At 38.1% G+C, this 26,307-nt stretch overlaps 1 protein-coding gene across 5 annotated transcripts in view; it reads left to right on the top strand.

The window, feature by feature from the left end:
- SUPT3H (SPT3 homolog, SAGA and STAGA complex component) overlaps positions 1-26,307 on the top strand; it is a 433,324-nt gene that overhangs the window by 314,950 nt on the left and 92,067 nt on the right. For all 5 annotated transcript variants that reach the window (XM_028127963.2, XM_054722655.1, XM_054722656.1 and 2 more), the window contains 2 exons: positions 19,983-20,058; positions 25,792-25,904. In XM_028127963.2, coding sequence (XP_027983764.2) covers positions 19,983-20,058; positions 25,792-25,904 — 189 coding nt within the window. The remainder of the gene's footprint in view (positions 1-19,982; positions 20,059-25,791; positions 25,905-26,307) is intronic.

The following is a 26,307-nucleotide window of genomic DNA, read 5'->3' as shown; positions in this document are numbered from 1 at the left end:
GTTAGTATGATCATATTTCCTACTGAGTAAAGAACTTAACCCTTTGCACTCGCTTGCTTTTTCTCAATTCCTTTATTCTAATGCTAACCATGTCGAGTCACACTCGACATCCGAGTGCAAAAGGTTAATGATTGTGTTTAGGCTTTTATATAATTTATGTCTAGCTACTGACAGTATCCTGATGGTAAATTAAAGATATCTACCTAATAAAAGAGTAACATGCTAATTGACTGTACCTTTGCGACACCCACCAGCCAATCAGGAGTGAGTATGCAAATTAACCCAACAAAGATGACAGGTTAATTTGCATATGCAGGCACCCAGCAGCAGGGGGTGGGATGCTTTCATTGTCACCATGGCGACAATGCAGGCATTCCACACCACCCCAGCCGCTCCAGGCCTCTGGGCAGTGTGGGAAGGTGGAAAGGCGACTCCAGCCAGAGCGAAGGCGGTGCCGGCAGCCAGGGGAAGGAAGACCCATTCTTGCACGAATCTTCGTGCATTGGGCCTCTAGTATATTAAATAAAAGAAGTGTTGCTTCCATATGGGAAAGAGGTCACGTTTTTTTCAGGATGATGACACAAGAGTTCTCAGAGGAGTTGTATTTCAGTGGGAGTTCCCACTGTTCTTTCTGTGATTGGTGCACAGACCGTATAAAGATCATGGGTGCATTTAGAGACTAGGCATGACAAACAGGCTAAATTTATTCACTATAATCCATTTGATATGTTGTTTAAAAAAATACTTTGCATATCGAAAAATTCCTCATGTAAGTATGTTTATCTTCTAAGCAGCCCAAGAATGGAACTACAGCTCAGGCACCAATTAAATCAATTTTTTGTTCACTATTTCTGATCTATGCGTCTCTCTCTACATAGGCTTACTATTAAGCTACATTTCTTACTTGATAGATAAGTAAGATAAGCACCAGCAGGTGCTTCCGATGTAGCTCCATCACCTGGAGGGAGGCAGACCCAATGCTCTGCATTACAATCTTAAATCTCAGGAGGTGGCCTCTGATTGGCCCAGCTCATACCAGGCATCCAGGACTGGAGCTGGCAGTGTGGCTGGAAGGCAAGGCCATGCTGTGCCACTCTAACGAGGCGGCTTGGAGGGTGACTGCAGGGTGGGAGCAGCACTGGAGGGATACAGCGCATTAGCTGCCTGTTCCAGCGGACCGTCCATCCAGTACTGAAGTTGATTGTGAGACTATCTACTTGAAAACATTCTACTCCAAAAATGATTTCATAATCTAAAACTAATTTCCTTTTAAAATTATATGGGATACTATACAGTTATCTTAGACTTAACAGAGAATGGCTAATGAAAGAGTAATATAAAATATCCCAATAAAGTTCACAGAACAACAAAGAAAGTTAAATACTCTTTAGTCAAGCCTTTTCTCTTAAAAAATATCCTCACTAAAACTGTAAAACATTTCAACAAAAACATTTCTTCAAATATGTTATTTTAAATACTATATCACTTAAGCAAATATTTATACACTATATTAGTCCCTCTGCATACTTGACTTGAATTTAATTCTACCCGTCTGCCAAATATGTTGAAGCTCCAGGTCCATTTTCATTTGCCAGGTTGAGTGTTTATTTTGTTTTTCCACATAGTGTGCTCTTTGAAGTGTCACATGCATACCAAATCTGATTTCTTTTTATTAAGGACATACTAGGGTTTTTTTTCTTCCTCCAGTTAATGGTATAGGACAGTGGTTCTCAACCTTTCTAATGCCGCGACCCTTTAATATAGTTCCTCATGTTGTGGTGACCCCCAACCATAAAATTATTTTCTTTTTTTTTTTCAATTTTTTTTATTAAAGTATTATATGTGTACATATCTTACCATTGCAAAAAATTATTTTCATTGCTACTTCATAACTGTAATTGTGCTACTGTTATGAATTGTAATGTAAATATCTGTGTTTTCCGATGGTCTTAGGCGACCCTGCTAGCGGTTCAGGTTGAGAACCGCTTCTGTAGAGCCCAAGACCATTGGAAAACACAGATATTTACATTACGATTGATAACAGTAGCACAATTACAGTTATGAAGTAGCAACGAAAATAATTTTCTGATTGGGGGTCACCACAACATGAGGAACTGTATAGGATGTGCTTCTCCTAAGGAATAAGCAAAATGTTCACAATCCCTACCTACCGAAGGTACCTACTACCGTCGTTAGCTATTGGAAAATAGACACCAACTTTCTTAAAGGAGGCTTAAAACATGTCCACCAAATGTACCTACATTTTTGAAGCCTCACTATTATTTTCTTGAAACCACAATACCTAGACTTTTCTTGTACTGTAGAATATCTGGTTCTACCTAACAGTGACTCTGTATAGACCAGGACAATGAAAAAGTACTAGGCTATGGTGATTTACAAATAACTGCCATTATTTGTTAATGAGGTTTCCCTTTTCTTCTGCTCGTCTGTGTCTATGTGACTCTAATGTCCATTTCAAGTTTGTTCTTGCTTTTAAAGAACATTTATATGCCTTTGACTATTACAGTCCCTTAAATATATTTCTCTAAAGAAAACTGCTAATAGCTTTCAGAGTATATCTCATTTATTTTTAAAAGACGGATTTCATATTTAGCATTCATGGGAATTGCATAGTGGTTTACACTTATTGTAAAGTTCAGTAGCACTTAGATGTCTGGTGCTGGCCCTGGTTTACTGTAGGAAGGAACAGCGTGAGGAGGAGGTAGTTGAGGCCACAGTGCCAGTGATCTTCCTCACCTTTACCTTCCCTGAAAATTAGTACCTGAAACTCTTTTTCTTTGTCCATCTATTATGAAGGTGCAGATTCTTATGAATGCCACAGTCTCTCTTTCCTTACCAATATCACAAGGCCGCCTGATTTCCTAGATCCTGTGCCCTTCAGCGTGAGGCATGGGAGGCATAGAGAAAGTAGATGCAGTTGATTGAATAGCTGTATCACTGCTCCAGGTGAGGTGGCTCACACACACTTTTATAGTTTTGAAATGTCTGTTTCCCAGAAGTTAGGAACTGATAGCTTCTCCCAGTGATATTTCTTCTATATAATAATCATAAATGGACTAAGACTATTTTCCAATGTGAACTTGAATAGGTTGTCTGATCTCTTAAATCTTAGTTCTCAGGACTGAAACATTTCTGAAGATTTCAGGACTTCCCTAAGATACAGTATATATGCAGAACACAGCACATGATGCTGTATTTAAGAAGAGAGACCTCAGTCACAGTGAGCTGAAGCAACTTAACTTAGAGTTCCTGCCTGTGTTTAAGGCAAAACAAACCTGAAGTGCAGATCATCTGATTTCCGGTCAGCAATCTCTTCACCAGTCACTCCAGTCTTTTTCTGATGGCATAGAATCTCTCTCAGAATGGTATAAGAATATTTCAGAGCTTAGATGAAAACTCAGTTATTACTGTTCAACACTGTTGATTTAGAATATATGATTGGTTGGAATTGTATTAACCCTATAATGTACCCTATCCATTCCTCTTCAAATGTATCTTGAATGCCACCTTACTTGCTTTTTGTTTGCATCTTTCTCTTCAAGATAAAGCAGTGCCTAAATGTTCTAAGGATCACTTCAGCCCTCACCACCCCCGGTCTGCTTCGATTATCCGACTATCTTTTCTGTCTTTGATGAAGTTTGGGATTGATGGCTTTTCATTGGGTATGTCTAGGATTCCAGTAAAGGGTTGAAACAGGTCAAAGGCAATGTCCCCATCCTGCCAGCCAGCATTTATGCAAAAGCATAGATTTAAGCACACATTGGAGTGAATCATTTGTCAAGCCTTTTTCATAACACTCACCTTCCTTGAGTTATGGTTATGCTAACCTAATACATGAGTAAATTAAATGCAACTAAACATTTCTTTGTAAACTGGAGTATCTCAGTCTTGTTGTAGTTAGGATATTGGTTATTTACTTGACTTAATGTTGTCCTCTTCTTATCCCCTGAAAGAACTCCATAAAGGTAAAAGATATAAATAGCATTTTAAGATATAAAATGCTGGTGAGTGTGATGGCAGAGAATTCTCATTCTTAAGCACATTCCAGGTAATGACGGATAAAAATCATATCTGGAAATCAATGTGATAGATCCCATAAATGTAACAACTTTTTACTTCAACCATATACCAACTGACAGAAACAGTTACTTGCCACACAATATCCATCCTCTCCTTCTTCCTTTGTCACAAAACTCTGATATTTAACTGGAAATATTGCCATCCAGAGAAAATGCCACATTCCTCTTCTCATCTTGTAGCTAGGTTTGATCATATGACTGAGTTGTGGCCAGTGAAATGTATGCATAAATATTCAATTGGACTTCCTATTACTTTTCTTAAAATAGAAGGATACATCTATTTTCTTTTTTTGTTTGTTTGAGGATATTTTTTTCATTGATTTTTAGAGAGAGTGGAAGGGAGGGGGAGAGACAGAAACAATGATGTGAGAGAGATACATCAATTGGTTGCCTCCCGCATACACCCTGGGGCTGGGGATTGAGCCTGCAACCAAGGTATGTGCCTTGATTGAAATCGAACCCAGGACCCTTCAATCTATGGGCTGATGCTCTATCCATGAGCCAAACTGGCCAGGGCCATCTCGTTTCTTACATTTGATTGCTTTATGCAGATGTGGCGCTTTAGAAGCCATTCTGAATCATGAAGACAAAGACAAAGGCCATACAATGTTATATGTCATTTATATCTCAATAAAGTGGGGGGTAGGGGCACAAAATAATTAAATAAATAACTTTTAAAAATAGTGGGGGCAGGGAATCGACAGCCTAGAAATATCAGAGCAGGTGCTGGAGGAGACTGAGGTCCTCGAGACTTCAGCAAGTGGTTATGTCAAGCCTCAATAACTTGTCTCCAGACTTAATTTATATGAGGAAAAATAAACTATCTTGCTAAAGCAACAATAATTTAGGGTAATATTGGATGTAGCCAAAATATTTTCATTAGTAAAACCTGTAAATGAGCCCCCTAGGTTGATAAAATATAGGGTGACACAAAAAAGTGTATACACACACTTTGAATAATTATAAAGGCAGTGTTTATTAAAATAGATTTCATTTTCAAAATTGAGCTATCAGCTGTTAAAGTGTGTATGCATTTGCCGGGGGGATGGGGGGGGGCGGGCACTATGTACTTCTAGAGAGTAATTAGTGTCTTAGAGCAGACCTAGTCTGATATAAAAATTGTTTCGGCTAACAGTCACAAGTGGAAGACATTTGATATTCCCAATCTACTTGCAAGGATTGGAGTCTGTTTTGCTTGGTGCTGGTAGAAATCTAGGTGATCACATACAGTCTGTTTTTAGTTTATGCCACTACAATGAACTCATAGTTGTGAAACAGACTTTGTGCTGCATCATGGAGTTGATCATTCTGAGCTGTCGTGTGAACTCACCCTGTGTAACAGGGAAGCTGTGGAGACAGCTTGTCCTAACCCTCTAACACACTTCTGTTTGGACTCTGTCGGTTCTGAGGCTCCACTTGGGACAGGGCTAAGCCCTTTAACATAGGACATTGATTCGCGCCCCCCCCCCCCCCCCCCCCCCCCCCCCGCCTTGTTAATTCTTTCCCAGATAATTGATAAATTAAGGTTTTTTTAAATATTGAAGGAAAATTTTGTCATGCCGCCTATGATTTTCAAAGGACTATCATAGCTACAGGACAAGCGTTAATGTCTTAATGTGTTTCAGCCTAAGCCTCATATTAATTTAAAGAGTTTTATTTATCAAAATGTATAAACATCAGGAGGTTAAAGAAATCATTCAGCTTTTATTGGTATGTTTCCTGTCTCTTAAATTCCAGAGGAAAATAGAAGAAAGGATTTGATTTTAGATTTTTTTTTTTGTTAATCAAAATATCCATCCTGCTACTTAAGAAATTAAAATACTGTGCTATAGAAAATAAATACCATCTGGGTTGTGTGTTTTTCCACCTCCTCTAAAAAACACTATGCAAAGAGGGTATGCAAAGTATCAGGGCATGCTTCACTTAACTGTACTTAGGGATACCTGCTGTGGTACAGTAGTATTCTCAAAATTGTATGATCAAATCATAGTTTATTTCAGTATATCATGAATGTACCAGGAGAGCATCAATATAAAGGAATTCTAGGAGGATTACTTTTGTGCAATGAAGAATCTTAATTCATTATTTTGGCAAAGTCAAATTTTCATTATGTGGGCTTTTGTCATTCATTTCAATGTTTTCTTTTTTAATTCACCAGCAATATTTGAGCAGTCTGGTTGTGAAACCTGTTGCCCCAGTGATCACTGGGGTTATTGGACTCATCTGGCTGGCTAACTAAACTGCTGTTCCCACTTTCACCCTCACCTGCTCCTCCCAAGGGAAGGCTTCTTTGGAAGAGGATGGTCTTCCCAGGCATATGAGAACATGTTCATGTCACACTAATGTGCTCTCATTTAAAAGCTACAGACTAACAACACACACACATTGTACATATTCTCAAAGTGTTTAGCCAATGTATACGTTCCCTTAACATCATTTTCTCAATCATGAATGTCACTCATCACAAAAGAGTATCAAGTCTTCATTATAGCATGATGATTTTTTTTTTTCTACCAAGCTCAATATGCCTGTCTTCTTTCTGATATCTCCTTAGACTGCATGATATTATGACCAGAGCATCAGCTTTGGGATTAGCCTGGCACACCTAATATCACAATTCTATCCCTCTTCTTGTTCACAGTATCCTTGTTACCTTAGACAAGTTACTTCATGTTTTTGAATCTTAGATTCCTTAATTGGATCAGTATCTTACAAGTGTTGGGAAGGATTTGTGATGACATATGTAATGTACCTACCTCAATGGCCAACACTTGTCTTTAAGAAATAGTAACCTTCTTTGAAAAAATATTCTTTATTAAATGTACACTATGGCTGAATTCCAATAGATATACATACAAATGGAATTTACTTTAGATACACTCATAATGACTACAATCAGAACTAGTCAAAGAAAATATAGCATATATGAGAGATCAAGTTATTGGAATATGTATCTAACATTGACTGCTATCCCCTAATTTTTTTTAAAAAAAGGCTCAGAAAATGTAGTATTATCTTCAGAAGATACTATGCAAGATAATTCTATAACATTTGTCCACTTATATCTTATTAAATAACTTAATCATGTTAGAATACATTTCTAAATCTTACTAAAACTGCATATAAGCTCAAAGTTTTAGGGTTTTGAGTTCTGTAAAAACTAAGCCTGTTTCTTATCTTCTACAGGTAGAATTTTTTAGATTACTGCCATTCTTATAGATCTCTAGAACTGTAACATGAAGTATCAATGTCTAGTAAATTATTCAAGGCTGAGGAACCTTTTTTCTGCCAAGGGCCAGTTGGGTATTTATAAGATCATTCACAGTCCATACAAAATTTTCAACTTAGAAATGAGCCTGCTATATTTGATCAAGCATTTAATTAACACCCCTGATGCCGTGGCAGGGCCGGACCAAGTGATTTCTTGGGCCTTATAAGGCCCGGGGACCAGACATTCCCCACCCCTGAATGAGCTCTTTGGGTAGTTCTACTTGGGTAAAATTTACTTGGGTTATTCTATCTGTATCCATATAGAAACTTTTATATTTGAGTAGGGAGTTTTGTTACAGACATCAGTGATAACAGTGGTTTGGGAGTAGTAATCTTAAATCTTTCTAGCAATACATCTTACCCTGATGCAAAGCCACACTTGTACTAAACACACCTGACCCTGCTTGGCCTCTGAGATCAGAAGGATGAGGAGTGTTTGGGGTACTGAGGCTGGGTGAAGAGTACACAGGAACTCTCTATACTAGTTTTACAAATTTTCTATAAATTAAAATAAGTTTTTAAAAACCACAAAGAGTCACTGAGCTTCAGTTTCTTCATCTAAGGAATGGAGATAATAATAACAGCTGCTTCTTCCTACCACACACAGTTGTTGAGAAAATCAACAAGGCAACATACATCAAACTCAAAAATGCTGCCATTCTGTGCTGTGATTCTTTCTCACTTGACTTCACCCTTTACCACCTCTGATCTTCCCTTCTTCTTGCTGCCAAAGTTGTCCTATGCTTCTTTAAAGGTTTTGTGGTTACTTTATTTAAGGTGAAGCACTGTCTCACATCACCAAGTTACTGAAACAATTCTCCTTTCTTCATCTTTCTTTGTAATCCATTCCACACCCTCTGTGTCATGCCTTCATTAAGCCTTCTTACTTAAGAACTGGGCCTAATGGCTACTGACATTTAATCAAATAACAGTTAGAATACATTTACTCATGAGTAAAGGCTGATTAACATTTGGGCACTGACATCTGAGGAAGGGAATTTCATCATCAAATATCTTAACAGAAACCATTTTGTTAAATAACCATAATTACAGGTTTTGCATTTGTGATTCCAGGGGATTTTGCTATTCTGCATTCTTTGAAGCCCCAGAGGCTGCCCCAGTATTCAGGCTACTTTGAAAGACCCAGTTAAGGAGCAGCCAGGGCTTCTCTGTGAGATAAGTTTCCCCAGGTCTTTATCTTTCAAGGATTTTGAACCCACAATTATTTTCAAGATGATTTCTGTTTTTGTTTATTTTTAATTAGGTAGACTTTTAAAGATAAGAATTGAAAGTAGACATTAATTTTCTGAATGTGTAGACATTTCTGCTACTTCCTGTTAAGTATTGAGGAATTTGCATTTATTACATTTGAAGCAACACAATTAGGATAGCAGTTGTATCTCATTATTCTCTGTTGTATTCTCACTATAGTCGTATTTGGTCAAGTCTGTTTCTGTTGTGTGTGTTGTTCAGTGATTAAATTTTGGCATTTTCAGGAAATCGTGTTCTTTTGTTTTGTGATAACTCGTGCTTTCAGCTAGATCAGTCTCTGTGGCAGATTTCTATTGATGAACTTGCTCATTTCTGACTCATGAAAACAACTCAGCTAATCATGAGAAAAGAAACTTCAGCTTTAAAATGATTAAGAACATTCTCTTTAGGGGAACAAACAATTTCATTTGGTTTCTAATCTTAACTCACATGATGTCCAGTTGTAAAAGCCTATTTTTCCTTCATAGTATCTTCCCTTGAGGATTTTTCTAGACTGGTGACTTCATTTCTTCACTGGTGCGTAATGTAATGGACTTCATTGTTCATCTTTTCATAGTGTCATCTTCTTGTTGAATTTTAAAACATGAGTGATTCAGATTTACTGTTAAACATCTTTTGACATCTGCATCTCTTTCAGAGTTTGTTTACAGCTGTATTTTCCTGCAATTGAAAATTTCTAAATGAATACCTTCTTAGTTAGAATGCTTAAGGTTCAATATATGAAGAGCCAGTTTTTAAAATATTTTATAAACAGAGAGAGTGAAACTATCAGCATATATTATAGGTAATGAAGACTATAACTGGTCATTGTAATCCTTCCGTGAGCCAGTTATCTCTACAGCCCTAAACATTTCTGACAGCACTATTACAGTTTTCACACAGGGGCAGGATTCTGATTAGAGGTGAGGGCAGGTCTTACTATATTGGCTGAGGAGGGCTGAAGTAGCAGCATTTGTTCGGGTCTATGTGTCAGGAGCACTCCTTCGTACGTGCTCCACAGATAAGTCTGTCATTGTTGCAACAGACCACGATATCAGAAGCAAGGAGGGAGTTGATAGAAATGTAGGACATGATTACATTTTAAAGATCACTCTGACTAAGGTGTGGGGATTAATTGTTCCTTCAGTATCTTATGCTGTGCATCCCCTATGTGAAATGGCCTCTGTTTTGAAACCAGATATAAAGGGAGACAGGCAGTGCTAGTTCCTTGAAGGGCCGGTGGTTTTCATTCTGTTCTACAGTTTTGGGTGTTTCATTGATAAATACCTGTCAAAGGAGAAAGAAAATTGGAGGACTCTAATCCCCTTCCCTCACCTCTGTCAGAGTATCTCTGCTTTTGACACTTTCACTTATGAGGTTCATATAGTAAAAAGAGCATAGACTTTGGAGTAAAACAGACCTGGTTTCAGGTTGCAGCATACCTTACCTGCTTAGCAACCTCAGCCAAGTTACTTAATATATCTGAGCCATAGTTTCTTCATTTTTAAAATAGGAATCATATCTGCAGTATTTCCCTGCAATTCAGTCCTATCTGGAAGAATTAGAAGAGGTCATGTAAAGGACCACACAGGCATCTGGCACATAGGGTGGAGTTGCCCAGTGTTAGTCCCCTGCCCCTTAGACTCATGGTTCTCATTTGGATGTGATTTTTGCCCCCAGGGAACATTTGGCAATGTTTGAAGACAATTCTGGTTTTCACAAACCAGAGAATAGTGGGCACATGCTCTTAGCTTCTAGTAGGTAGAGGTCAGAAATGCTGTGCTGTTTAACACCCTACTACAGTGCCCAGGACAGTCCCCACAACAAAGCGTTCTTCAGCCCAAGATGTGAATAATGTCAGGATTTAGAAACCCTGCCTTAGAGATATTCACTTTATGTGATATAGAATATAGGGGATACGTACTGTGTCAAGTTCTATAAGAGACTTTGGGGATTTAGCAGTGAATAAAATAGACTTAGTTTCTGCCATCAAAGAAGTTACATTCTACTTGGGGAGAACTAGACAATCAACAAATAAATACATAATATAATTGTGGTGGATGGTTGAAAGAGTTATGAAGAAAAATGAATCAGGGTATGGATAGAGAGTGACTTGGGGGGAGCTGCTATCCTATATAATAAAGAGGTATTATGCAAATTAACACTCATGCTCTCACAAGATTGCTGCCTACAACCAGGCCAGCAGGGGGGTTAGTGAGGGACGACCAAACAACTGAACAAGCAGGCTGCGTGGGATGACCAGGCCGGCAGGAGGGTAGTGAGGGACTACCAAATCCCAGTAGGATCAGGCCTAAACGGGCAGTTGGACATCCCTCTCACAATCCAGAACTGCTGGCTCCCAATTGCTCGCCTGCCTGCCTTCCTGATTGCCCCTAACTGCTTCTGCCTGCCAGACTAATCACCCCCTAACCACTCCCCTGCCAGCCTGATTGATGCCTAACTTCTCCCCTGCCAGCCTGTTTGCCCCTAACTTCCCTTCCCTGCAGTCCTGGTCACCCCTAACTGCCCTCCCCTACAGGCCTGATCCCACCCCAACTGCCCTCCCCTGCTGGCCATCTTGTGGTGGCCATCTTGTGTCCACATGTGGGCAGAATCTTTGACCACATAGGGGCTGCCATCTTCTGTGTTGGAGTGATGGTCAATTTGCATATAAATATTTCATTAGATAGGATAGAGGCCTGGTGCATGAGTGGGGGCCGGCTGGTTTGCCCTGAAGGGTGCCCTGGATCAGGATGGGGGTTCCCTTAAAGGGTGGGGTGGCCTGGGTGAGGGGCCTGTGGTGGTTTGCAGGCCGGCCACGCCCCCTGGTGACCCAAGCGAGGCCCTGGTATCTGGGATTTATTTATCTTCTATAATTGAAACTTTGTAGCCTTTAGTGGAGCCAAGCTTCCTGCTTGCTCCATGGCTGCAGCCATTTTTGTTGGGATTTATTTATCTTCTATAATTGAAGCTTTGTAGCCTTCAGTGCAGTCCAAGGCTGGCCAGGGCTGCAGAAGCTTGGCTGAGGGCAACTCAAGCCTCCTGCTCTCTCCAGCTCCATGGCTGCCGCCATTTTGTTGGGATTTATTTATCATCTATAATTGAAACTTTGTAGCCTTGAGTGGAGGCCTGGGGTGGCCAGGGTGTGTGGAAAGCTTGGCTTCCTCCATTGCCAGGGAAACCCAAGCTTCCTGCTCTCTTCGTGGCCACAGCCATCTTGGTTGGGTTTATTTGCATACTTGCTCCTGATTGGCTGGTGGGCGTGGCTTGTGTCTGTAGCAGAGTAATGGTTAATTTGAATATTATTCTTTTATTAGATAGGATGGTATGGTCAAGTTTTTATTTCTTAAAAGATTACTCTGGCTGTTATGCAGTGTTGGGTAGCAGAAGAGGGTAAGTGGAGGTAGGAGCATCCATTAGGAGATAATTCATTTATCCAGGGGAGAGATGGCAGTGATGGCCTGGACCAGAGCAGTAGCAGTGAAGGTGGAAGGAGATGAAGTGGTTTATTCCAGATATATTTTAAAGATATAGCTGGTTGGACTTGCTTAGAGGGAATTAAACTGATGAAGTAATCTAAGATAAAACCTTATTTTCAAAGGAAAAAAATCCTTATTGAAAAACTCAGCAGGACCCTCTCTTGCTCTGTGCAGAGCTCCATGTATCCTTGGGGAGAATGGTGAGAGCCCTCCAGGCTGCACTGACAGGCTTCCCCTTAGCAGCATTTTATTTTAAAAGAGCCAGACCTTCCCTGTACCTAAGTGAAGACAGCCTCGGTTCGGTGTGCATGTTAAACTGCTTGAGAATGTGATCTTGGCTACATCAAAATGGAATGGTCTACAGTATAACTCAAGAATAAAGAGAAAGTATGAACTGAATTTTGTGTAATAGTGGCTTTCTACACATATTTTTCAGGCAGTGTTGTGAAGCTTTACTCTAAATGACCAAAATATTTAACTGTATCCTTGTGTATTTGCTAGACTCTAAAACCATCTCATCTCATCCGGATATGACATAAACAATGAGAATTTTTAGTTATTCAGAATACCTAAAGAGCTTACACATATTAACCTAGTATGTTCACTTTTAGAAATACAGCCAAATAAAAACCACAAGAATGGGATACAGTATCCTCAATTAGGAAAATAAAAAAAGATGTCAGTCTTCTATTACGTTAAGAACTAGTTTGGGCAGAAATGCATATAGCTTTTCATATTATTTGCCAGCTTAGTTATTACAGAGCATGTTTGCAGTTTAAGGAGAACATTAGTAAAAATTAGTACTAACACCACATGGAGATTGACAGTTAAACTCGGCTTTGGGTTGTATGGTACTAGGTTATTGGGGAAAAAAAATGACACTTTTCTTAGCACACATTCTATCCCAGGACAGGAAATATTTTATTGCGTATAATTTTCCCCACTACTAGTTTAATAAATCCATATTTAAAATTTTTAAACAGACATTAAGCCAATTTTAAATGTATTTTTATTTTAATAAAAACTGTATTTTCCTTATACAACCAATTTATCCTCACTCTTGATAGTTTAAAATATAGAGAAAAGAAAAAACTTTTATAGTTACATTGATTAATATAGACCCCAAAAATCCAATATTTTGAAACAACTCTGTTATGAACTAATTTCACAAATATCCCTTTGTGTGTTTCATAATCACTAATGCTTTGTACTTACTGAGAATTACTCACTTGTTTTTAGCACAAAATTCCTTTTAAATCCTTTGAATGTCCTCCTGGACTCCACAGTTATTTCTTTAGGAAACTTCATGTGATTAATACAGTCTTAATACCTTAGACACACAAAATTGGTAAATTATAAAAAATCACTGGGAGAACAAATTAGCACCAATGGAAACCTTTACTGTTTAGGCTACAAAATATGTTTATTCAGTTATATAATTCAGAGAAAATTCTGGGTCAAACTTAAATAAACATTTGATTTGAAGATTACATCAGTCAGGATTTTGAGCTGACTCGCTCCATATTGCAGTAACATATTCATATTGTCTCGTGAACATCTATCCAAGCATGTGCTTCTCTCTGTGATTTTCTGCCTCTTGATTATTTTTGTGTGTGGACATTTATTTAATGACCTCTGTAAGTCAAGCAAAATTAACTCAAGGGGAAAGATTTTTTATTTAAAGTTATTTTCTGATTGTAATTCGCTTAAGAAAAAAATTAAAACAGTACTGAAATGTATAACTGCAAAGTAAATTTCCTAGAACTACCCCCAGAGATAAATACTATTTAAAGTATAATATATATGCTTCTAAACATTTGCACACTCGTTGTGTGGTGTGTCTCTGTGTGTTTAAACATAAGCTGGATCTAGGTGCCTACATTCTAATTAACAACTTGCTTTTTCCGTTAATACATTCTTACAGCTATAATTTTCTTAGGAGAGACAAAAGTAGCACACATAGGAAAGTGCAGGAGAATAATGCTATGTATAAGAAGAAATATGTTTCAGAAGAGAGAAATCATGTCACTTGGGACCTTCAGGGAAAACTTTCTAGAGGAGGTGGTACCTATCCTGGAAGGGAAGGCATTAAATTGCCATGTGGGTGGGAGAGGAAATGGCCAGCACAGTAATGAAGGAGGGGCAGGGGACAGCAATGAGGGATATGGCAAAGGATGACAGGGAGAAAGCAAAGAAAAAAATTAAGACAGTACTGAAATGTGTAACTGCAAAAGTAAATTTCCTGGAACTACCAACAGAGATAAATACTATTTAAAGTATAATATATATATTATACTTTATGTCACATTTTAGTGAGAATAATGTCTGCCTACCTAGAATGGGTCAGATTATGTCTGCATTTATACTAGTAGACCAAGCATTTGAACTTGAATTTGATGGTGAGAGCCATTTGTTTCAGTTTATGATGCAGAGAGTGAGAGTGGTGTGGGATGGAGATGGGGGAGGTCTTGCTGTGTGCTGAGGCCTTTTCTCTGTTTCTGTTTAACATTGTTGTGCCCAGATGGGCTGGGAGCTTAAAAATGTGGAAGGAACCAGCTAGGAACCTGTTGCAGTACTCCAGGCCCAAATGATGAGCTGGGCAGCGGCATAACGGCAATGAAAGTCCACCGAATGGTTCAAGGGAGACTCACTTGACTCTTGCGTAGGGGAATCTTCAGTTACGAACTGACCCAGCAGCAGAACCAGTACCCTCCTGGTTTACAATCTCGGTAAACCCTTAACCTTCCTGCACCTCAGTTCTCTTCTTTACTGTGCGTTGGGGATATGGTTTCTCATTTTGTTCACCGTTCTGTGATGTTCACTGATCTGTTAGTGTCCTGCTGCCAACAGAGCACAACATACATGAACACACATGCTATGCCATAATTCACATGTTGCCGGGTTGCTGGCTGCCGCTGCCCACCACTCCTCCATCTGAAGTTTTCAAGTCCAGCAACCATTTCTGTCTAACATGAAGTAGGTGGTAGGTTACCACTGGCATTTTGCCTTTTTCGTGCAGGAAGGACTTTGCATTTCCAATGTAAGACTTCTAAGAGTAATCAAAATAAGATTGTTTTTTTAAATCTGAGGTGGAAGTGAGAGCAGAGAAACTTTCATCTTGGTTTAAAAGTTATGTTCTGTGATTCAGTATTGCTGAGGAAAGATAAATGTCATGTGTCTTGAAAAGCTGCCAAGAGATATGCCAGCACAGAGCTTCTATAACCTACATACGCCTCAGTGAACACCTGTGGAGGATGGAAATGAACTGCGTGCCGCGTAAGTCCTCCAGCCTGGGACGCAAGGACGCAAACTGGTGCCAGCAGGGCAGACGCTGCCTGTCACGCTGAAAGGCTTATTCAAAGATACAACCAATTTCACATTAATTGAAATAAAAACTTTAACCAAAAATTTAAATTAACAAATATATACTAAGCGTCTGCTGTGTTCAAGATTAAACAAACACAAATGGTAGTAGGTACTGCATCATAGAGATATTTGCTTCCCTGTTTTCATTTAGGTAGGACCCAAAAAAAAGTTCATCTGGCATGGCATTCGCCTTTCTTACAATATTTATTTTACAATAACCAGAAAAGGCTTTAACTTCTTGGTAGTGAGATGAGTAAACAATTAACATAACTTATTCTGGTTTACATTTTTAAGAGCCATTCCAATTCATGTTAAAAATATTGTTGAGTGTTTAGAAAATTTTAGAAGTAATTCTTTCAAAAGTAATTTTTCTATTTCTGCCCCTATATGGTAATCCTTTGCCGTATGGTAACACTAGTGAAGTTCCATTTCAGAAAAACCTCTGAGTGTGTAGCACATTTTTGAGTGTTCAAGAGCACTGCTACTTTGGGTGGTGGGCACATGGCACAATATACAGATTTTATAACGTAGAAACCCACACCTGAAACCTATATGTTGATGTTGACCAATGTCACCCCAATAAATTTAATTTAAAAAAAAGAAAGAAAGAAAAAGAGCACTGCTGATGCCCAAAGAAGCCACGGAGTGGGTGGAGCTGACAGATGACAACTGGACTCACAGATACGGGAGCTGACTACCCCAGCGGTGACCTTACATTCATGTGGCAGTCTGAGATCAGAAGAACACTGAGTAATTGGAGAACGTTCAGTATGAATAAACACTATGATAAACTTACTCTGATGATTCAGTGATATACCACAGAGTAGGTCATTTAGGACCCAAGTTTTACTTTATGAACTGTATGCTTTAAATTAGCTGTTTATCTTAAAGGTTATGATGTCGCTATATGTAAAGAGTAGGCATTGTTATTCTGATCATGCTGTTTTACTAGGTTTGTGATTTTTACCTCTTGCATCTTTTCCAGAGATTTTTTTTTACTGTGGCAGGAGTAAAACAGGACGGCCAGTGTGTGCTTCCATGGGGATTAGAACAGGTCATCTGCATAGAGCAGAGGGAAAGTGGAAATAGAACAACATAGAAAATAAAAGCCAAACTTAATTTAATCGTTGGCCAGTGTCTTGATTTTTTATGGGTCTTTGGTTAAAAAGACTACCTACCCTCTCTGGAATTCATACAGTTTGATTACTGATATTACAGTTTCTGATTTTAGATCAGCCAACAAGAATTTATATGCATTTCTTTTGCCTCAATCCGTCAATCCATCTGCCCAGTCATTCAGCGAGCCAGCAAACATTTACTGAGGCCCAGTAAATCCAAGCTAAACATTGGCCAATACTTGATTATAGAAGCAAAACACAGTTACTGTTTTTAAAGAACACAGAGTCCATGAAGGTTAGGTATTTCCTTTCTTTCCCAGGACTTAAGGTGATAGTGTAAGGACAGGAGGTAGTATAAGCAGATGCTGAATGGTGGTAATTCTTCAATAAGGCCATATTGGTCTCTCTTTTTTGGTTATTTAAAACAATTCATGGGGAAGAGAGAAGCGTCACCCTCATCATCCTCATATCCCAGGTTGTGTCTGATTTCATGTTGAGCTCACTGGAACACGCTCTGAGCAGTGTGCATGCTTTTCCAGGCCGTGGCTCACATAGGAAATGATATTTTCATGATGCACCAAGGTCAATGGACAAGGCAACTTTTAGCCAGATACTACCTCTGGGGTCTTGTGCCCCTGCCTTGTGTGGCTCCCAGAAGGTTGAAGAGAAACAGTGACTCCACACACCTGTGGCACCTTTGCAGCATCCAGTACATTGTCAGGTCCATCACAACCTGTGCACTCTGTACTGTGTGATCCCCGGGATGTGCCTTCTTTGTTGAACCAGGACCCCACTAATTTTATTTTCTCATGAACAGTTTGGGCATATTAATTAAAGGGGCTACAGAACATGTTTTAGTAACACAGTGTATAGAGTTTACAGAATTCCAAGGAGAATTATTGGAGGTATAAAGTACTACAGGTTAGAGACAGCTTTTTATAATGAAACTAGGCTGGCTCAGGAATCAGTAGGCCTCGGCTTCTGACTTCTCTCTGAACCTCAATTTCCTTATCCTTAAAATTAGAGGATGGAACAAGGTGAAAGTTAAGCCACCCTCTAGCTCTAACATGCCACCATTTTGTATGCCTGTAAATCTTTGCTGTTGAATTAACTGCTTTGCACTGTTTGCTGTGTGCTAGGCACTTAGTGAATGGTTCCATGCATTGCCCGAGGGCCAGCTTCATGGGACTCCGCAGATCTAAGGTTACTGCTTAGGTGACAGAGGAATTGAAATCAAACTAAGATGCTAAATGAAGAAAAGAGAACAGACACTGAAGACAGTGTGGAAAAGGAATGAAGCTAGCTGTAATCGTTGAAAGGCTTTTAGTGTCTCTTAAATGTAGTCAGATGATAGGCTTTGCAGCTCAGAATCTTCCAGCTAGCCACACACCTCAATTACAGCTGGCAGCCTGGCAGCCTTAACCTCTTAGGATCAGTACTCCCACTCCCATTTCTAGAAATCCTTACTGCTGGGACATCAGTGACCTAAGCATAGTTGTAAAAGTCAAATCTTGATTATTCAACTTGGTAGAAGAAAAGTTCATCTTAAGGATCCCGTTCAGAACTTTGTCTTTTTCATGCTTATCTAAGCCCTTTCTGTCCAGCACGTGTTGGGTGGATGAGGCTGCCTAGCTGGAGAGTAGCAAAGAAGACCAATAGTAATGCTGGATAATTACTATTTAAAAGACTGGCTACGTTATGGTGTTAGCCATTTTCCCTGATTCAGACTAAACTGGTAGCACTTGTTCATTCTGTGAATGTTTGTTTATTTACCATGTCAGATATTTTCTAGAAATTCAAACCTGAGAAGTTCCTGCTATAGTCAAACTCAGACAGACAGACAGACATGTCAGAGTATTATCAGCCTTTGAAGTATTTATAAACACAATAGTAATTGATTTATGTTCAAAACACAAAAATTACCCCATCCTTACTTCCTATTCTCCAGTAGCAAAGAATGTTGTTTTAGATACGTTTAAAAAGGACAAAACTAAATCATGCATTCACATATCAAAAAATACTTCTAAGTACATAAAAATTCACCAAGTATTATACCATTAAGGACCATGATGTTTCATATCCACACACGAGGATGCATACATACGTGTGTGTGTGTGTGTGTGTGTGTGTGTGTGTGTATAATATTTACTTGCATGTGCTCAGAAAGGATACTTGAACTACAGGGTAAATAAACAAAAGTCTTGTTTTGTGTCAGTGCATATATGTGTTTGTATGTGCGGGGAGATTAAAAAGGAAAGAAAAAAGAGGGAGGGAAGGAAGAGAAAGAAGGGGTAAAGTACTCAGTGGGCTTAGAAGGAACTACAGTAGTTAGTAAATGTTAACTTGCCTCCCACAACCCCATGTATATCTTTTCTGTATTGAGCCAAAACTGGTGTACCATTACTCATCCCATCAACTGATATATCATTGGAGTTAAGTTGATCACTCCCCCCAATCAAATGAAATGAAAAACAGAATAATTTTAGTTTTAAAAGATATAAAAATATCCACAGACATTGTAAGTGGTACTTATGTACTCCAACAACTATGATAAAGAAAACTTGCTGAAAGTCCTTCCAAAGCAGAAAAGAAATTAAAATCTCAGGGAATTTTTTTCCTTTACTGGCCAGAAATTCATTCCAAGAAGTACCAGCCTGTCTCATTTCAAAATGCTTCCCTTGCCAAGGAAGCGGAAGCGGTCGTATTCTTTCCCACCAAACTGTGGGTGAATTATAATTATCCTACCTCGTGTGGGACAATGAAGCAGCAAACATCTGCTCTACTGAATCAGAAACCCACGAGTGAAGCTATACCAAACTGTGAGTCATACCTGGACTCAGATGAAAGGATTTGTGTTGTGTTTACCTTTTTCTTTATTTTCTTTGCAATTTAAAATATGGATTTGTTAGCTCTGGCTTCATGTTCTAACTGAAGGGAAATCTATGGACCCCATTTGTTGACTCCTATTTAATATTTAAAAATCCCAGCTTCAGGGCAGATGGACCGTAATCATTAATAACAATTTTCATAAGTGACTGGTTATTGTCTTCTCACAGTTTTCTTTCTTTTTTTTTTTTCTTTTAATTAAAGGAGGGTACACTTTAGAAAATTTAGAAGTGCACAATCTGAGAAGTGAGGTCCTTTGGTTTCCTCTTCCACTATAATGACAATAACAGAGGAGTGGAAAATGGTATTTTAAACTTTATTTCCAAAAGAAACAAGCTTCAAAACTGTTACTTTTAATTTTATGTGTCATGATATTTTGGGTAGTGCTAATCTATTCGCCAAGAGTAAGGCAAGGAACATGGAACTTCAATTCTAAGTTTTAGCTGTGAAAACATATACAATAGTCTAGTTGCTTCAAAGTATTTTTGTGCCTTTTTATTTTTATCTATTAGAGAGCAGAAAGACAAACTCGAATTATGGATTCAGCCCAATATGCAGAATTCTGTGAAAGTCGACAATTGAGTTTCTGTAAGTAAGCCTTTAACTTTACTTCATTATATGTTTAAGAGAGTGTGTGTTACAGATATAGCAAAGAATGACACAATCTGTTCCTTGGAAATTGGTGAATTTAATATATGCATAGTTATAACTGCTACAGAAACAGCCTCCGCATTGTTGGGGAGCCTATAAAAGATTTTACCCCACTCTACTGTTTTGCAATTAATAGTAGTAAGAGATTTTAAAGGGTCTGAGTAATACACAGAGAGCTATGTTAATTATTCACATAGTCAGAAAAATTCCTTTGTCTTAATATTCCCATTTTTCATTTCAGTTTCTTAGTCATATTTGCTCTAGTATTGCTGATTGTACTTGATCCATAATGGACTCTCTTGGTACAGTAATGACATTTAAAAGCCCTTTATACATATTAATAGATACCAAATTTTCCATTTATTTACGCATACTCATATTGCCACAAGACAGACCAATGGTCTCTTCCATCTTTGTCCCTATTAGCCAAATTTCTTTATTCGTGCTCTTGTAATACTGACCTGGTGGTAAATTAGTACTGTCCTGACAATGCACACAGGCTTACTACAAGTACATTAAGGCCCATGATAAATAGGGGGCTCAATTGTGTAGCAAAACATCCTCCCAGTAACAGTTCAGTGATGACTAAGACTCTTGGGGTAAAGGTCAAAGAGTAAGTGTGATGAAAAGTCCAGTTAAAAATCTGACGAAGTGGCACATGACCCTGGTTTGAAGGATTATACACACAATGGTGTCTTTAAACAAAGAGCTATTATGTGGTCACAATAACAACGTATTTGAGTTGGAAAAAGAAAATGAGAGCTTCATTTATAGATCATAAAGTGCAAATAAATGACACATTTCAAATAGTGCCGCATGTAAATGTCAGTAAAATATAGGAAAACATGTTTTGGAAGATTTTTTTCCTAACTAAATATACTTTGCAGTCTGACTAACAATTTGGCATCATACATCTGTGAAGCATTAAGTAAATGACACTTCAGATCATGGCAATTTCAGCAAATGAAAGGTTTTTGTATTGTAATTTTTAGGTTTAAAAATGGCATTCAAGTCTTTTATAAGTATAAATCTCCAGTTTATAAAGTAACATTTAGTGCTATTGAACTATTTTTTAAAATCATATTTTAAATTTAATTCACTTAAAGGAACAGAAGTGCTATTTTCACATTAAAACATAGAGTCATTGAAGTGTTCTAATACATCTTTCATTTGATAGAGTTTTAATAACTCCACTTTTTTGTTTGTAATTCAATAATAGACTGTATCAGGTTAAAAGTTAATATATTTTCTTTCTTTACAAAATAATTATAGTATAAACAGTATATTATGCTTAAATTTTTTTTTAATTTAAAGAAGAGAGACTAGGGCCTTTAAAAATGTTTCTTTATATGTTACCCATGGGTGCTTCATTATGAAACCTTAGTGGGAGAATCTGTTTTATATGCCAAAGTGCTGTGGTTGGGAATGCTGAATCCAAGGGAGCAGCAGATTCAGAGCTGATACCCACACTGGTCAGACTGTTGGGCCCTCTTCCTTCCTCCCCTTCTGATAAACTACTGGGATATAGGAACTGTGATAGATATGTCCTCTTAAGTAGTTGATCATAGCATTCATGAATTGGGACTACTGCTGTGTTTTATCTTTTTTTCTCTCTCTTTAAAATATTTTTTTAATTGATCTTAGAGAGAGGAAGGGAAGGTAGGGTAAGGAAAAAAGGAGGGAGGGAGGGAGGGAGGGAGGGAGGGAGGGAGGGAGGGACATTGATGTGAGAGAGAAACATAGATCTGTTGCCTGCTGCATGCAACATGGGTATGAGCCCTGATCGGAAATCAAACCTGCCACATTTTGGTGTACAGGACAATGCTGCAGCCAACTGAGCCACACCGGCCAGGGCTACTGATGCATTTTAAGATAACAAGTCTATAACTTTATAGGCTGAAGTTAAGTTGTAGAATTGGGATACTGGTCAAATTCACTAGTCTTTTGTTTTATATTTATATGTCAATAGTTGTTTCCCTTAAAGTCTTTTAAAGTCTGATATTAACTTTAATTACAAAGCTTTAATTCAGTTATAATTTGATAAATCTTTTCCCAACCCCTTTCTTTCAACCTTTTGTTTAATATGTGGATTTTGTAAACAAATATCTAGGTTTTCTTTTTAGTCAATCTGAGGGTCTTTTTGTATTTTAATTGATGAATTTAATTTAGATGTAATTATAATCTGGGTTTATATATGCTGTCTTGTTTTATCTTTTAAATTTACTGTGCTTTTTTATTTACTTTTCTTCCTTTTCTTTGTTCTGTTGGACCAATTGAGTGTTCTTCATTCCATTTTCCTTAACCAGTTTGGATATTATGTATCCTATTTCGATTATTTTAGTTGTCACCTTTAATATTTTAATACACATCCCTGAGTTAGATTTTTTAAAGTTGGTAAATATGTAAACTTGCCTTCTCAGCCTTGTTAAAGCACTCATTTTTGTCTTAAAATGGCTTTCTATTCCCTTCATATTTATTGATTTTTTTTTTGAGAGAGAGAGAGGAAGGAAGAGGGATACAGAGACAGAAACATCCTTGAGAGAAAACCATCTATCAGCTGACTCCTGCACGCCCCCTACTGGGGATTGAGCCTGCAACCCAGGCATGTGCCCTGACTAGGAATTGAATCGGTGATCTCTTGGTTCATAGATTGATACTCACTACTACACCAGCTGGGCTTTTCCTCATATTGAAATGATAGGTTAGTTGGGTAGAAAATTGTAGACTAGTAGTTATTTGTTAAAACATGATTCCATTGTCTTTTAGCCTGCATTGTTGGTAAGAATTCTATCCACTTGTTCTATATTTTCCCTGTGGGAGAAACTAAGAGAACGAAGATGTATTACCTCCAGGCCCTCTGGTATATGGGGAAATGTAAAGGCTAGCAATCCATAGCTGACCATTGAATATTTATAGAAGGAAAGAAAGAAAGAACCTCTACTATAAAAGATCCCAGGGAAAACCATGTCCTCTAAGGAAGACTGTTCTCAAGTAACTCAAAAAACAGTGATTTTGAAGAGATTAAAGTTGTAGGAAAATTTCCAGAGTGACCTAAGAGGCTCTGTGGGAAGGATTAGGAATGAAAAAAACTGGTGAGAAGGGATGAGCTAGAAATAATAGAATAGTATGCAGGGAGGAGAAAATGGAAAATTGGGAGAAACTTGAGTTTTGCTAGTGATCTAGTGATCATTGATGAGAAAGATAAAAAAATGTATGAGGACTAACTTCAAATTTTTATGTGAAATTATTATATAACGTTGTCCAGCATGGACTGAAAACCCAGGTAGTATGAGAAAGCTAATAATCCTAAGAACTTTCAACTTTTCAGGATTCTATTTAAATGTTGATCAGTGTCCAGGGTTGCCTTTTCTCCTCATATATTGAGAAGAGGGGTGAAGGAGAAGGAACTCATCCATTCTGATGCCCCCTCACTTCCTGATGGAAACAAACTATCATGACTCAGAGCCTCTGTGCCTCCTCTTCTGGAACCAACAATACCCTGAGAGGGTCCATCTCTGTGCACTTTTGCTCCAGGTGACTGGGAGGGAGGGAATTAGCTCAGAGATCTTCACCTGCTGCTGGAATAGCAGTTACCCAAGTGGGTGTATGGGGCCCCTGTAGCTATTTTAGATGTGTAAAAAGGTTTGCAGCCTACCCTTCCATTGAAGAAATGTCTTTCATTTGTTTGTTTATTTTTTCATTAATTTCTCCTAGAAATATTTATTGTGAGTCTGCTAATGCCAGGCATTGTTCTGGGTGCTGGGGATATAATGGTGGACACATGATTCTTGTCCCTGTATTCTCAGTGCTTAAAATCTAGAGAGAAAGTTCTAATGCTGTTGCTTAGGTGAACAGATCTGATGGCATACTAAGAACTATTCTTTCTCTCACTTTTAAAATAAATTTTTTAGAGCATACTCACAAGATATCTGTCTCTGTGTTTTGAACAATCTGTCAGAAGGAAAAATGAATAAGGTACATTTTATTGATCTTGCCAAATTGCTGCCTGTTAACGTTAACTTCAGAAGTATTCCGCATATGTTAAACAAGTGTTTGTGAGCTATTGCAGCTTACTAGTTAGATGGAATGTTGCATGTCAGAGAGTATTTGGAAGATTGGTTACTTTAGGGAGATAGCTTTAAGGGGGATTACCATAATTCTGCCACAGTTGACAACTTTGCATATGCGCTTCGATAGCAGGACTTAAGGTCTTCTGTGATTTATTTAGGAAAAAAACTCTTCTGTATGTGGAATCCATGAAGACTGTATCTGTGAGGATCAAAACATCATGCTTTGAGTTACTGTTAAGTGTTTTATAGACCTGTGGGACCAGATTAATCAAAAGAGTAATTGTTGGGTTTTTTTTTAAGACGATTATGTTATAGACATGATAAAATCTTCATTATCAATCTTTTCCCTCTAGGTTAATAGTTAAATTAGTAATATCTAATGAAGGCCCTGTATCTAGTTAGACTCTGCTTAGCACTGTGGCACTTTAAAGAGATTTTGTGGAAGGTTCCCTGTGTATTTTATTGGTAGATATACTGAGAGACAGACCCATGGTGTTTGCCCACAAAGAACTTATAATACGGTTTGAGAAACTATAAGCAGACATGAAAGGATGGCTGATAAGTATTCAGTAAATGACTAGAGTGGGGAACTATATCTTTGGTCTGTATGGGCAGGATTCATATGAATAAAGAATGATAGGAGGGCAATCACAGGGTTAAACACAGAGAGATTATACTCAAGGCCAGGTGACATTTTCATAGGGAATAATATAAAGGCAGGTTGGATTAGTCCATATGGTTCTGAGAGTCAGGTTTAAGAATTTGGACATCTTTGTAACAAGGAAAATGTAACCACAGTATTAGATCAGGCCAGATATCAGTTTATTCTATTTAATTCTAAATTCGCTACCTTAAACCTATTCTAATAAGAGACACATGTTGAAAGGTATTATAAGTACAATTTCTGTATATTCCTTTTTTCATCACAGGTTGGTTTTTTTTCTTGCAGGGTCCCCCCCCCCCCCCCCAATAATAAGTTAAAGTTATGGCAAGCAAGTAATTCTTCTATTGTTATAACATAAGCTACTGTTAACTGAAAACTTTCTGACATATTGGAAAAAGTGCTAAACATTAAGTGGCTTTGTATACTATGTTATGTATCATGAATACAAAATAAAGGGCCCAATGCATAAGAAATTTCTTGGGGCTAGAATATGTAGATTAATAAAACTTCAAAAACATTGTATATTGTATGCATTATCTTTCATATGCAATTTTCAAGAGACATTTTTCACTTTGTGATAGTAATTAGCAGTATTAAAACAGTTAAAGCCCTAGCTGGTTTGGCACAGTTGACATTGCATCGGCATGTGGAGCAAAGGGTCCTGGGTTTGATTCTGGTCAAGGTCACATACCTTTTTTGTAGGCTCTTCCCCAGCCCTGGTGGGGGATGGGGTGGGTGGAGGGTCATTCCGGAGGCAGCCAATCAATGTGTTTCTCTCACGTAGATGTTTCTTTCTGTCTTTCCCTCTCTCTTTCCCTCTCTCTAAAAGATCAATGGAAAAATACCCTTAAGTGAGGATTAACAAAACAAAACAAAAAAGGCACTTCAAAAATTAAATTTTCTATACCTGTTTTTGTTGTTGTTTTTATTGGCTAGCCAAAAAAGCCTCCAAATTTCGGGACTGGTTGGACTGTAGCAGTATGGAGATAAAACCCAATGTTATCGCTATGGAAATTTTGGCATATTTAGCGTATGAAACTGTGGCACAGGTAAGAATTCTAATCTGTCATATCAGCCCTTACATGGCTGCTTTCTCCTAAACCCTGTCCATGATCAGTTCTTACTCCACCTGCTGCTCCACCAGGGATGAGAACAGACATGAGTTCTGCTATGACAGTCTTATCATTTTCAGAGATTTAGTTCAATTATGTTTCTTTGCATCCTCAGCTCTGATGGTGGTTAGGGTAAAAGTGACTATTTCATGCAATCTATTCCAACTAGAAATGAAACCATACATAATTTTTCTCAATATTGAATTCCAAGCATACATCTTCGATGTTTAGAGATTAGTTTTGATCTTCAAATACTTTTCTAAATATGTTCAATCTATTTGAATGGGTGCAAAAATCTGAGTCTAGACTCCACCCTCTAACATGGTCTTTAGACCACAAG

This window comes from Eptesicus fuscus, chromosome 10 (assembly GCF_027574615.1).
Source record: "Eptesicus fuscus isolate TK198812 chromosome 10, DD_ASM_mEF_20220401, whole genome shotgun sequence".
NCBI classification, from domain to species: Eukaryota; Metazoa; Chordata; class Mammalia; order Chiroptera; family Vespertilionidae; genus Eptesicus; species Eptesicus fuscus.
Note: the sequence above shows the minus strand (reverse complement) of the source record. Positions and strands in the feature narration are given on the sequence as shown.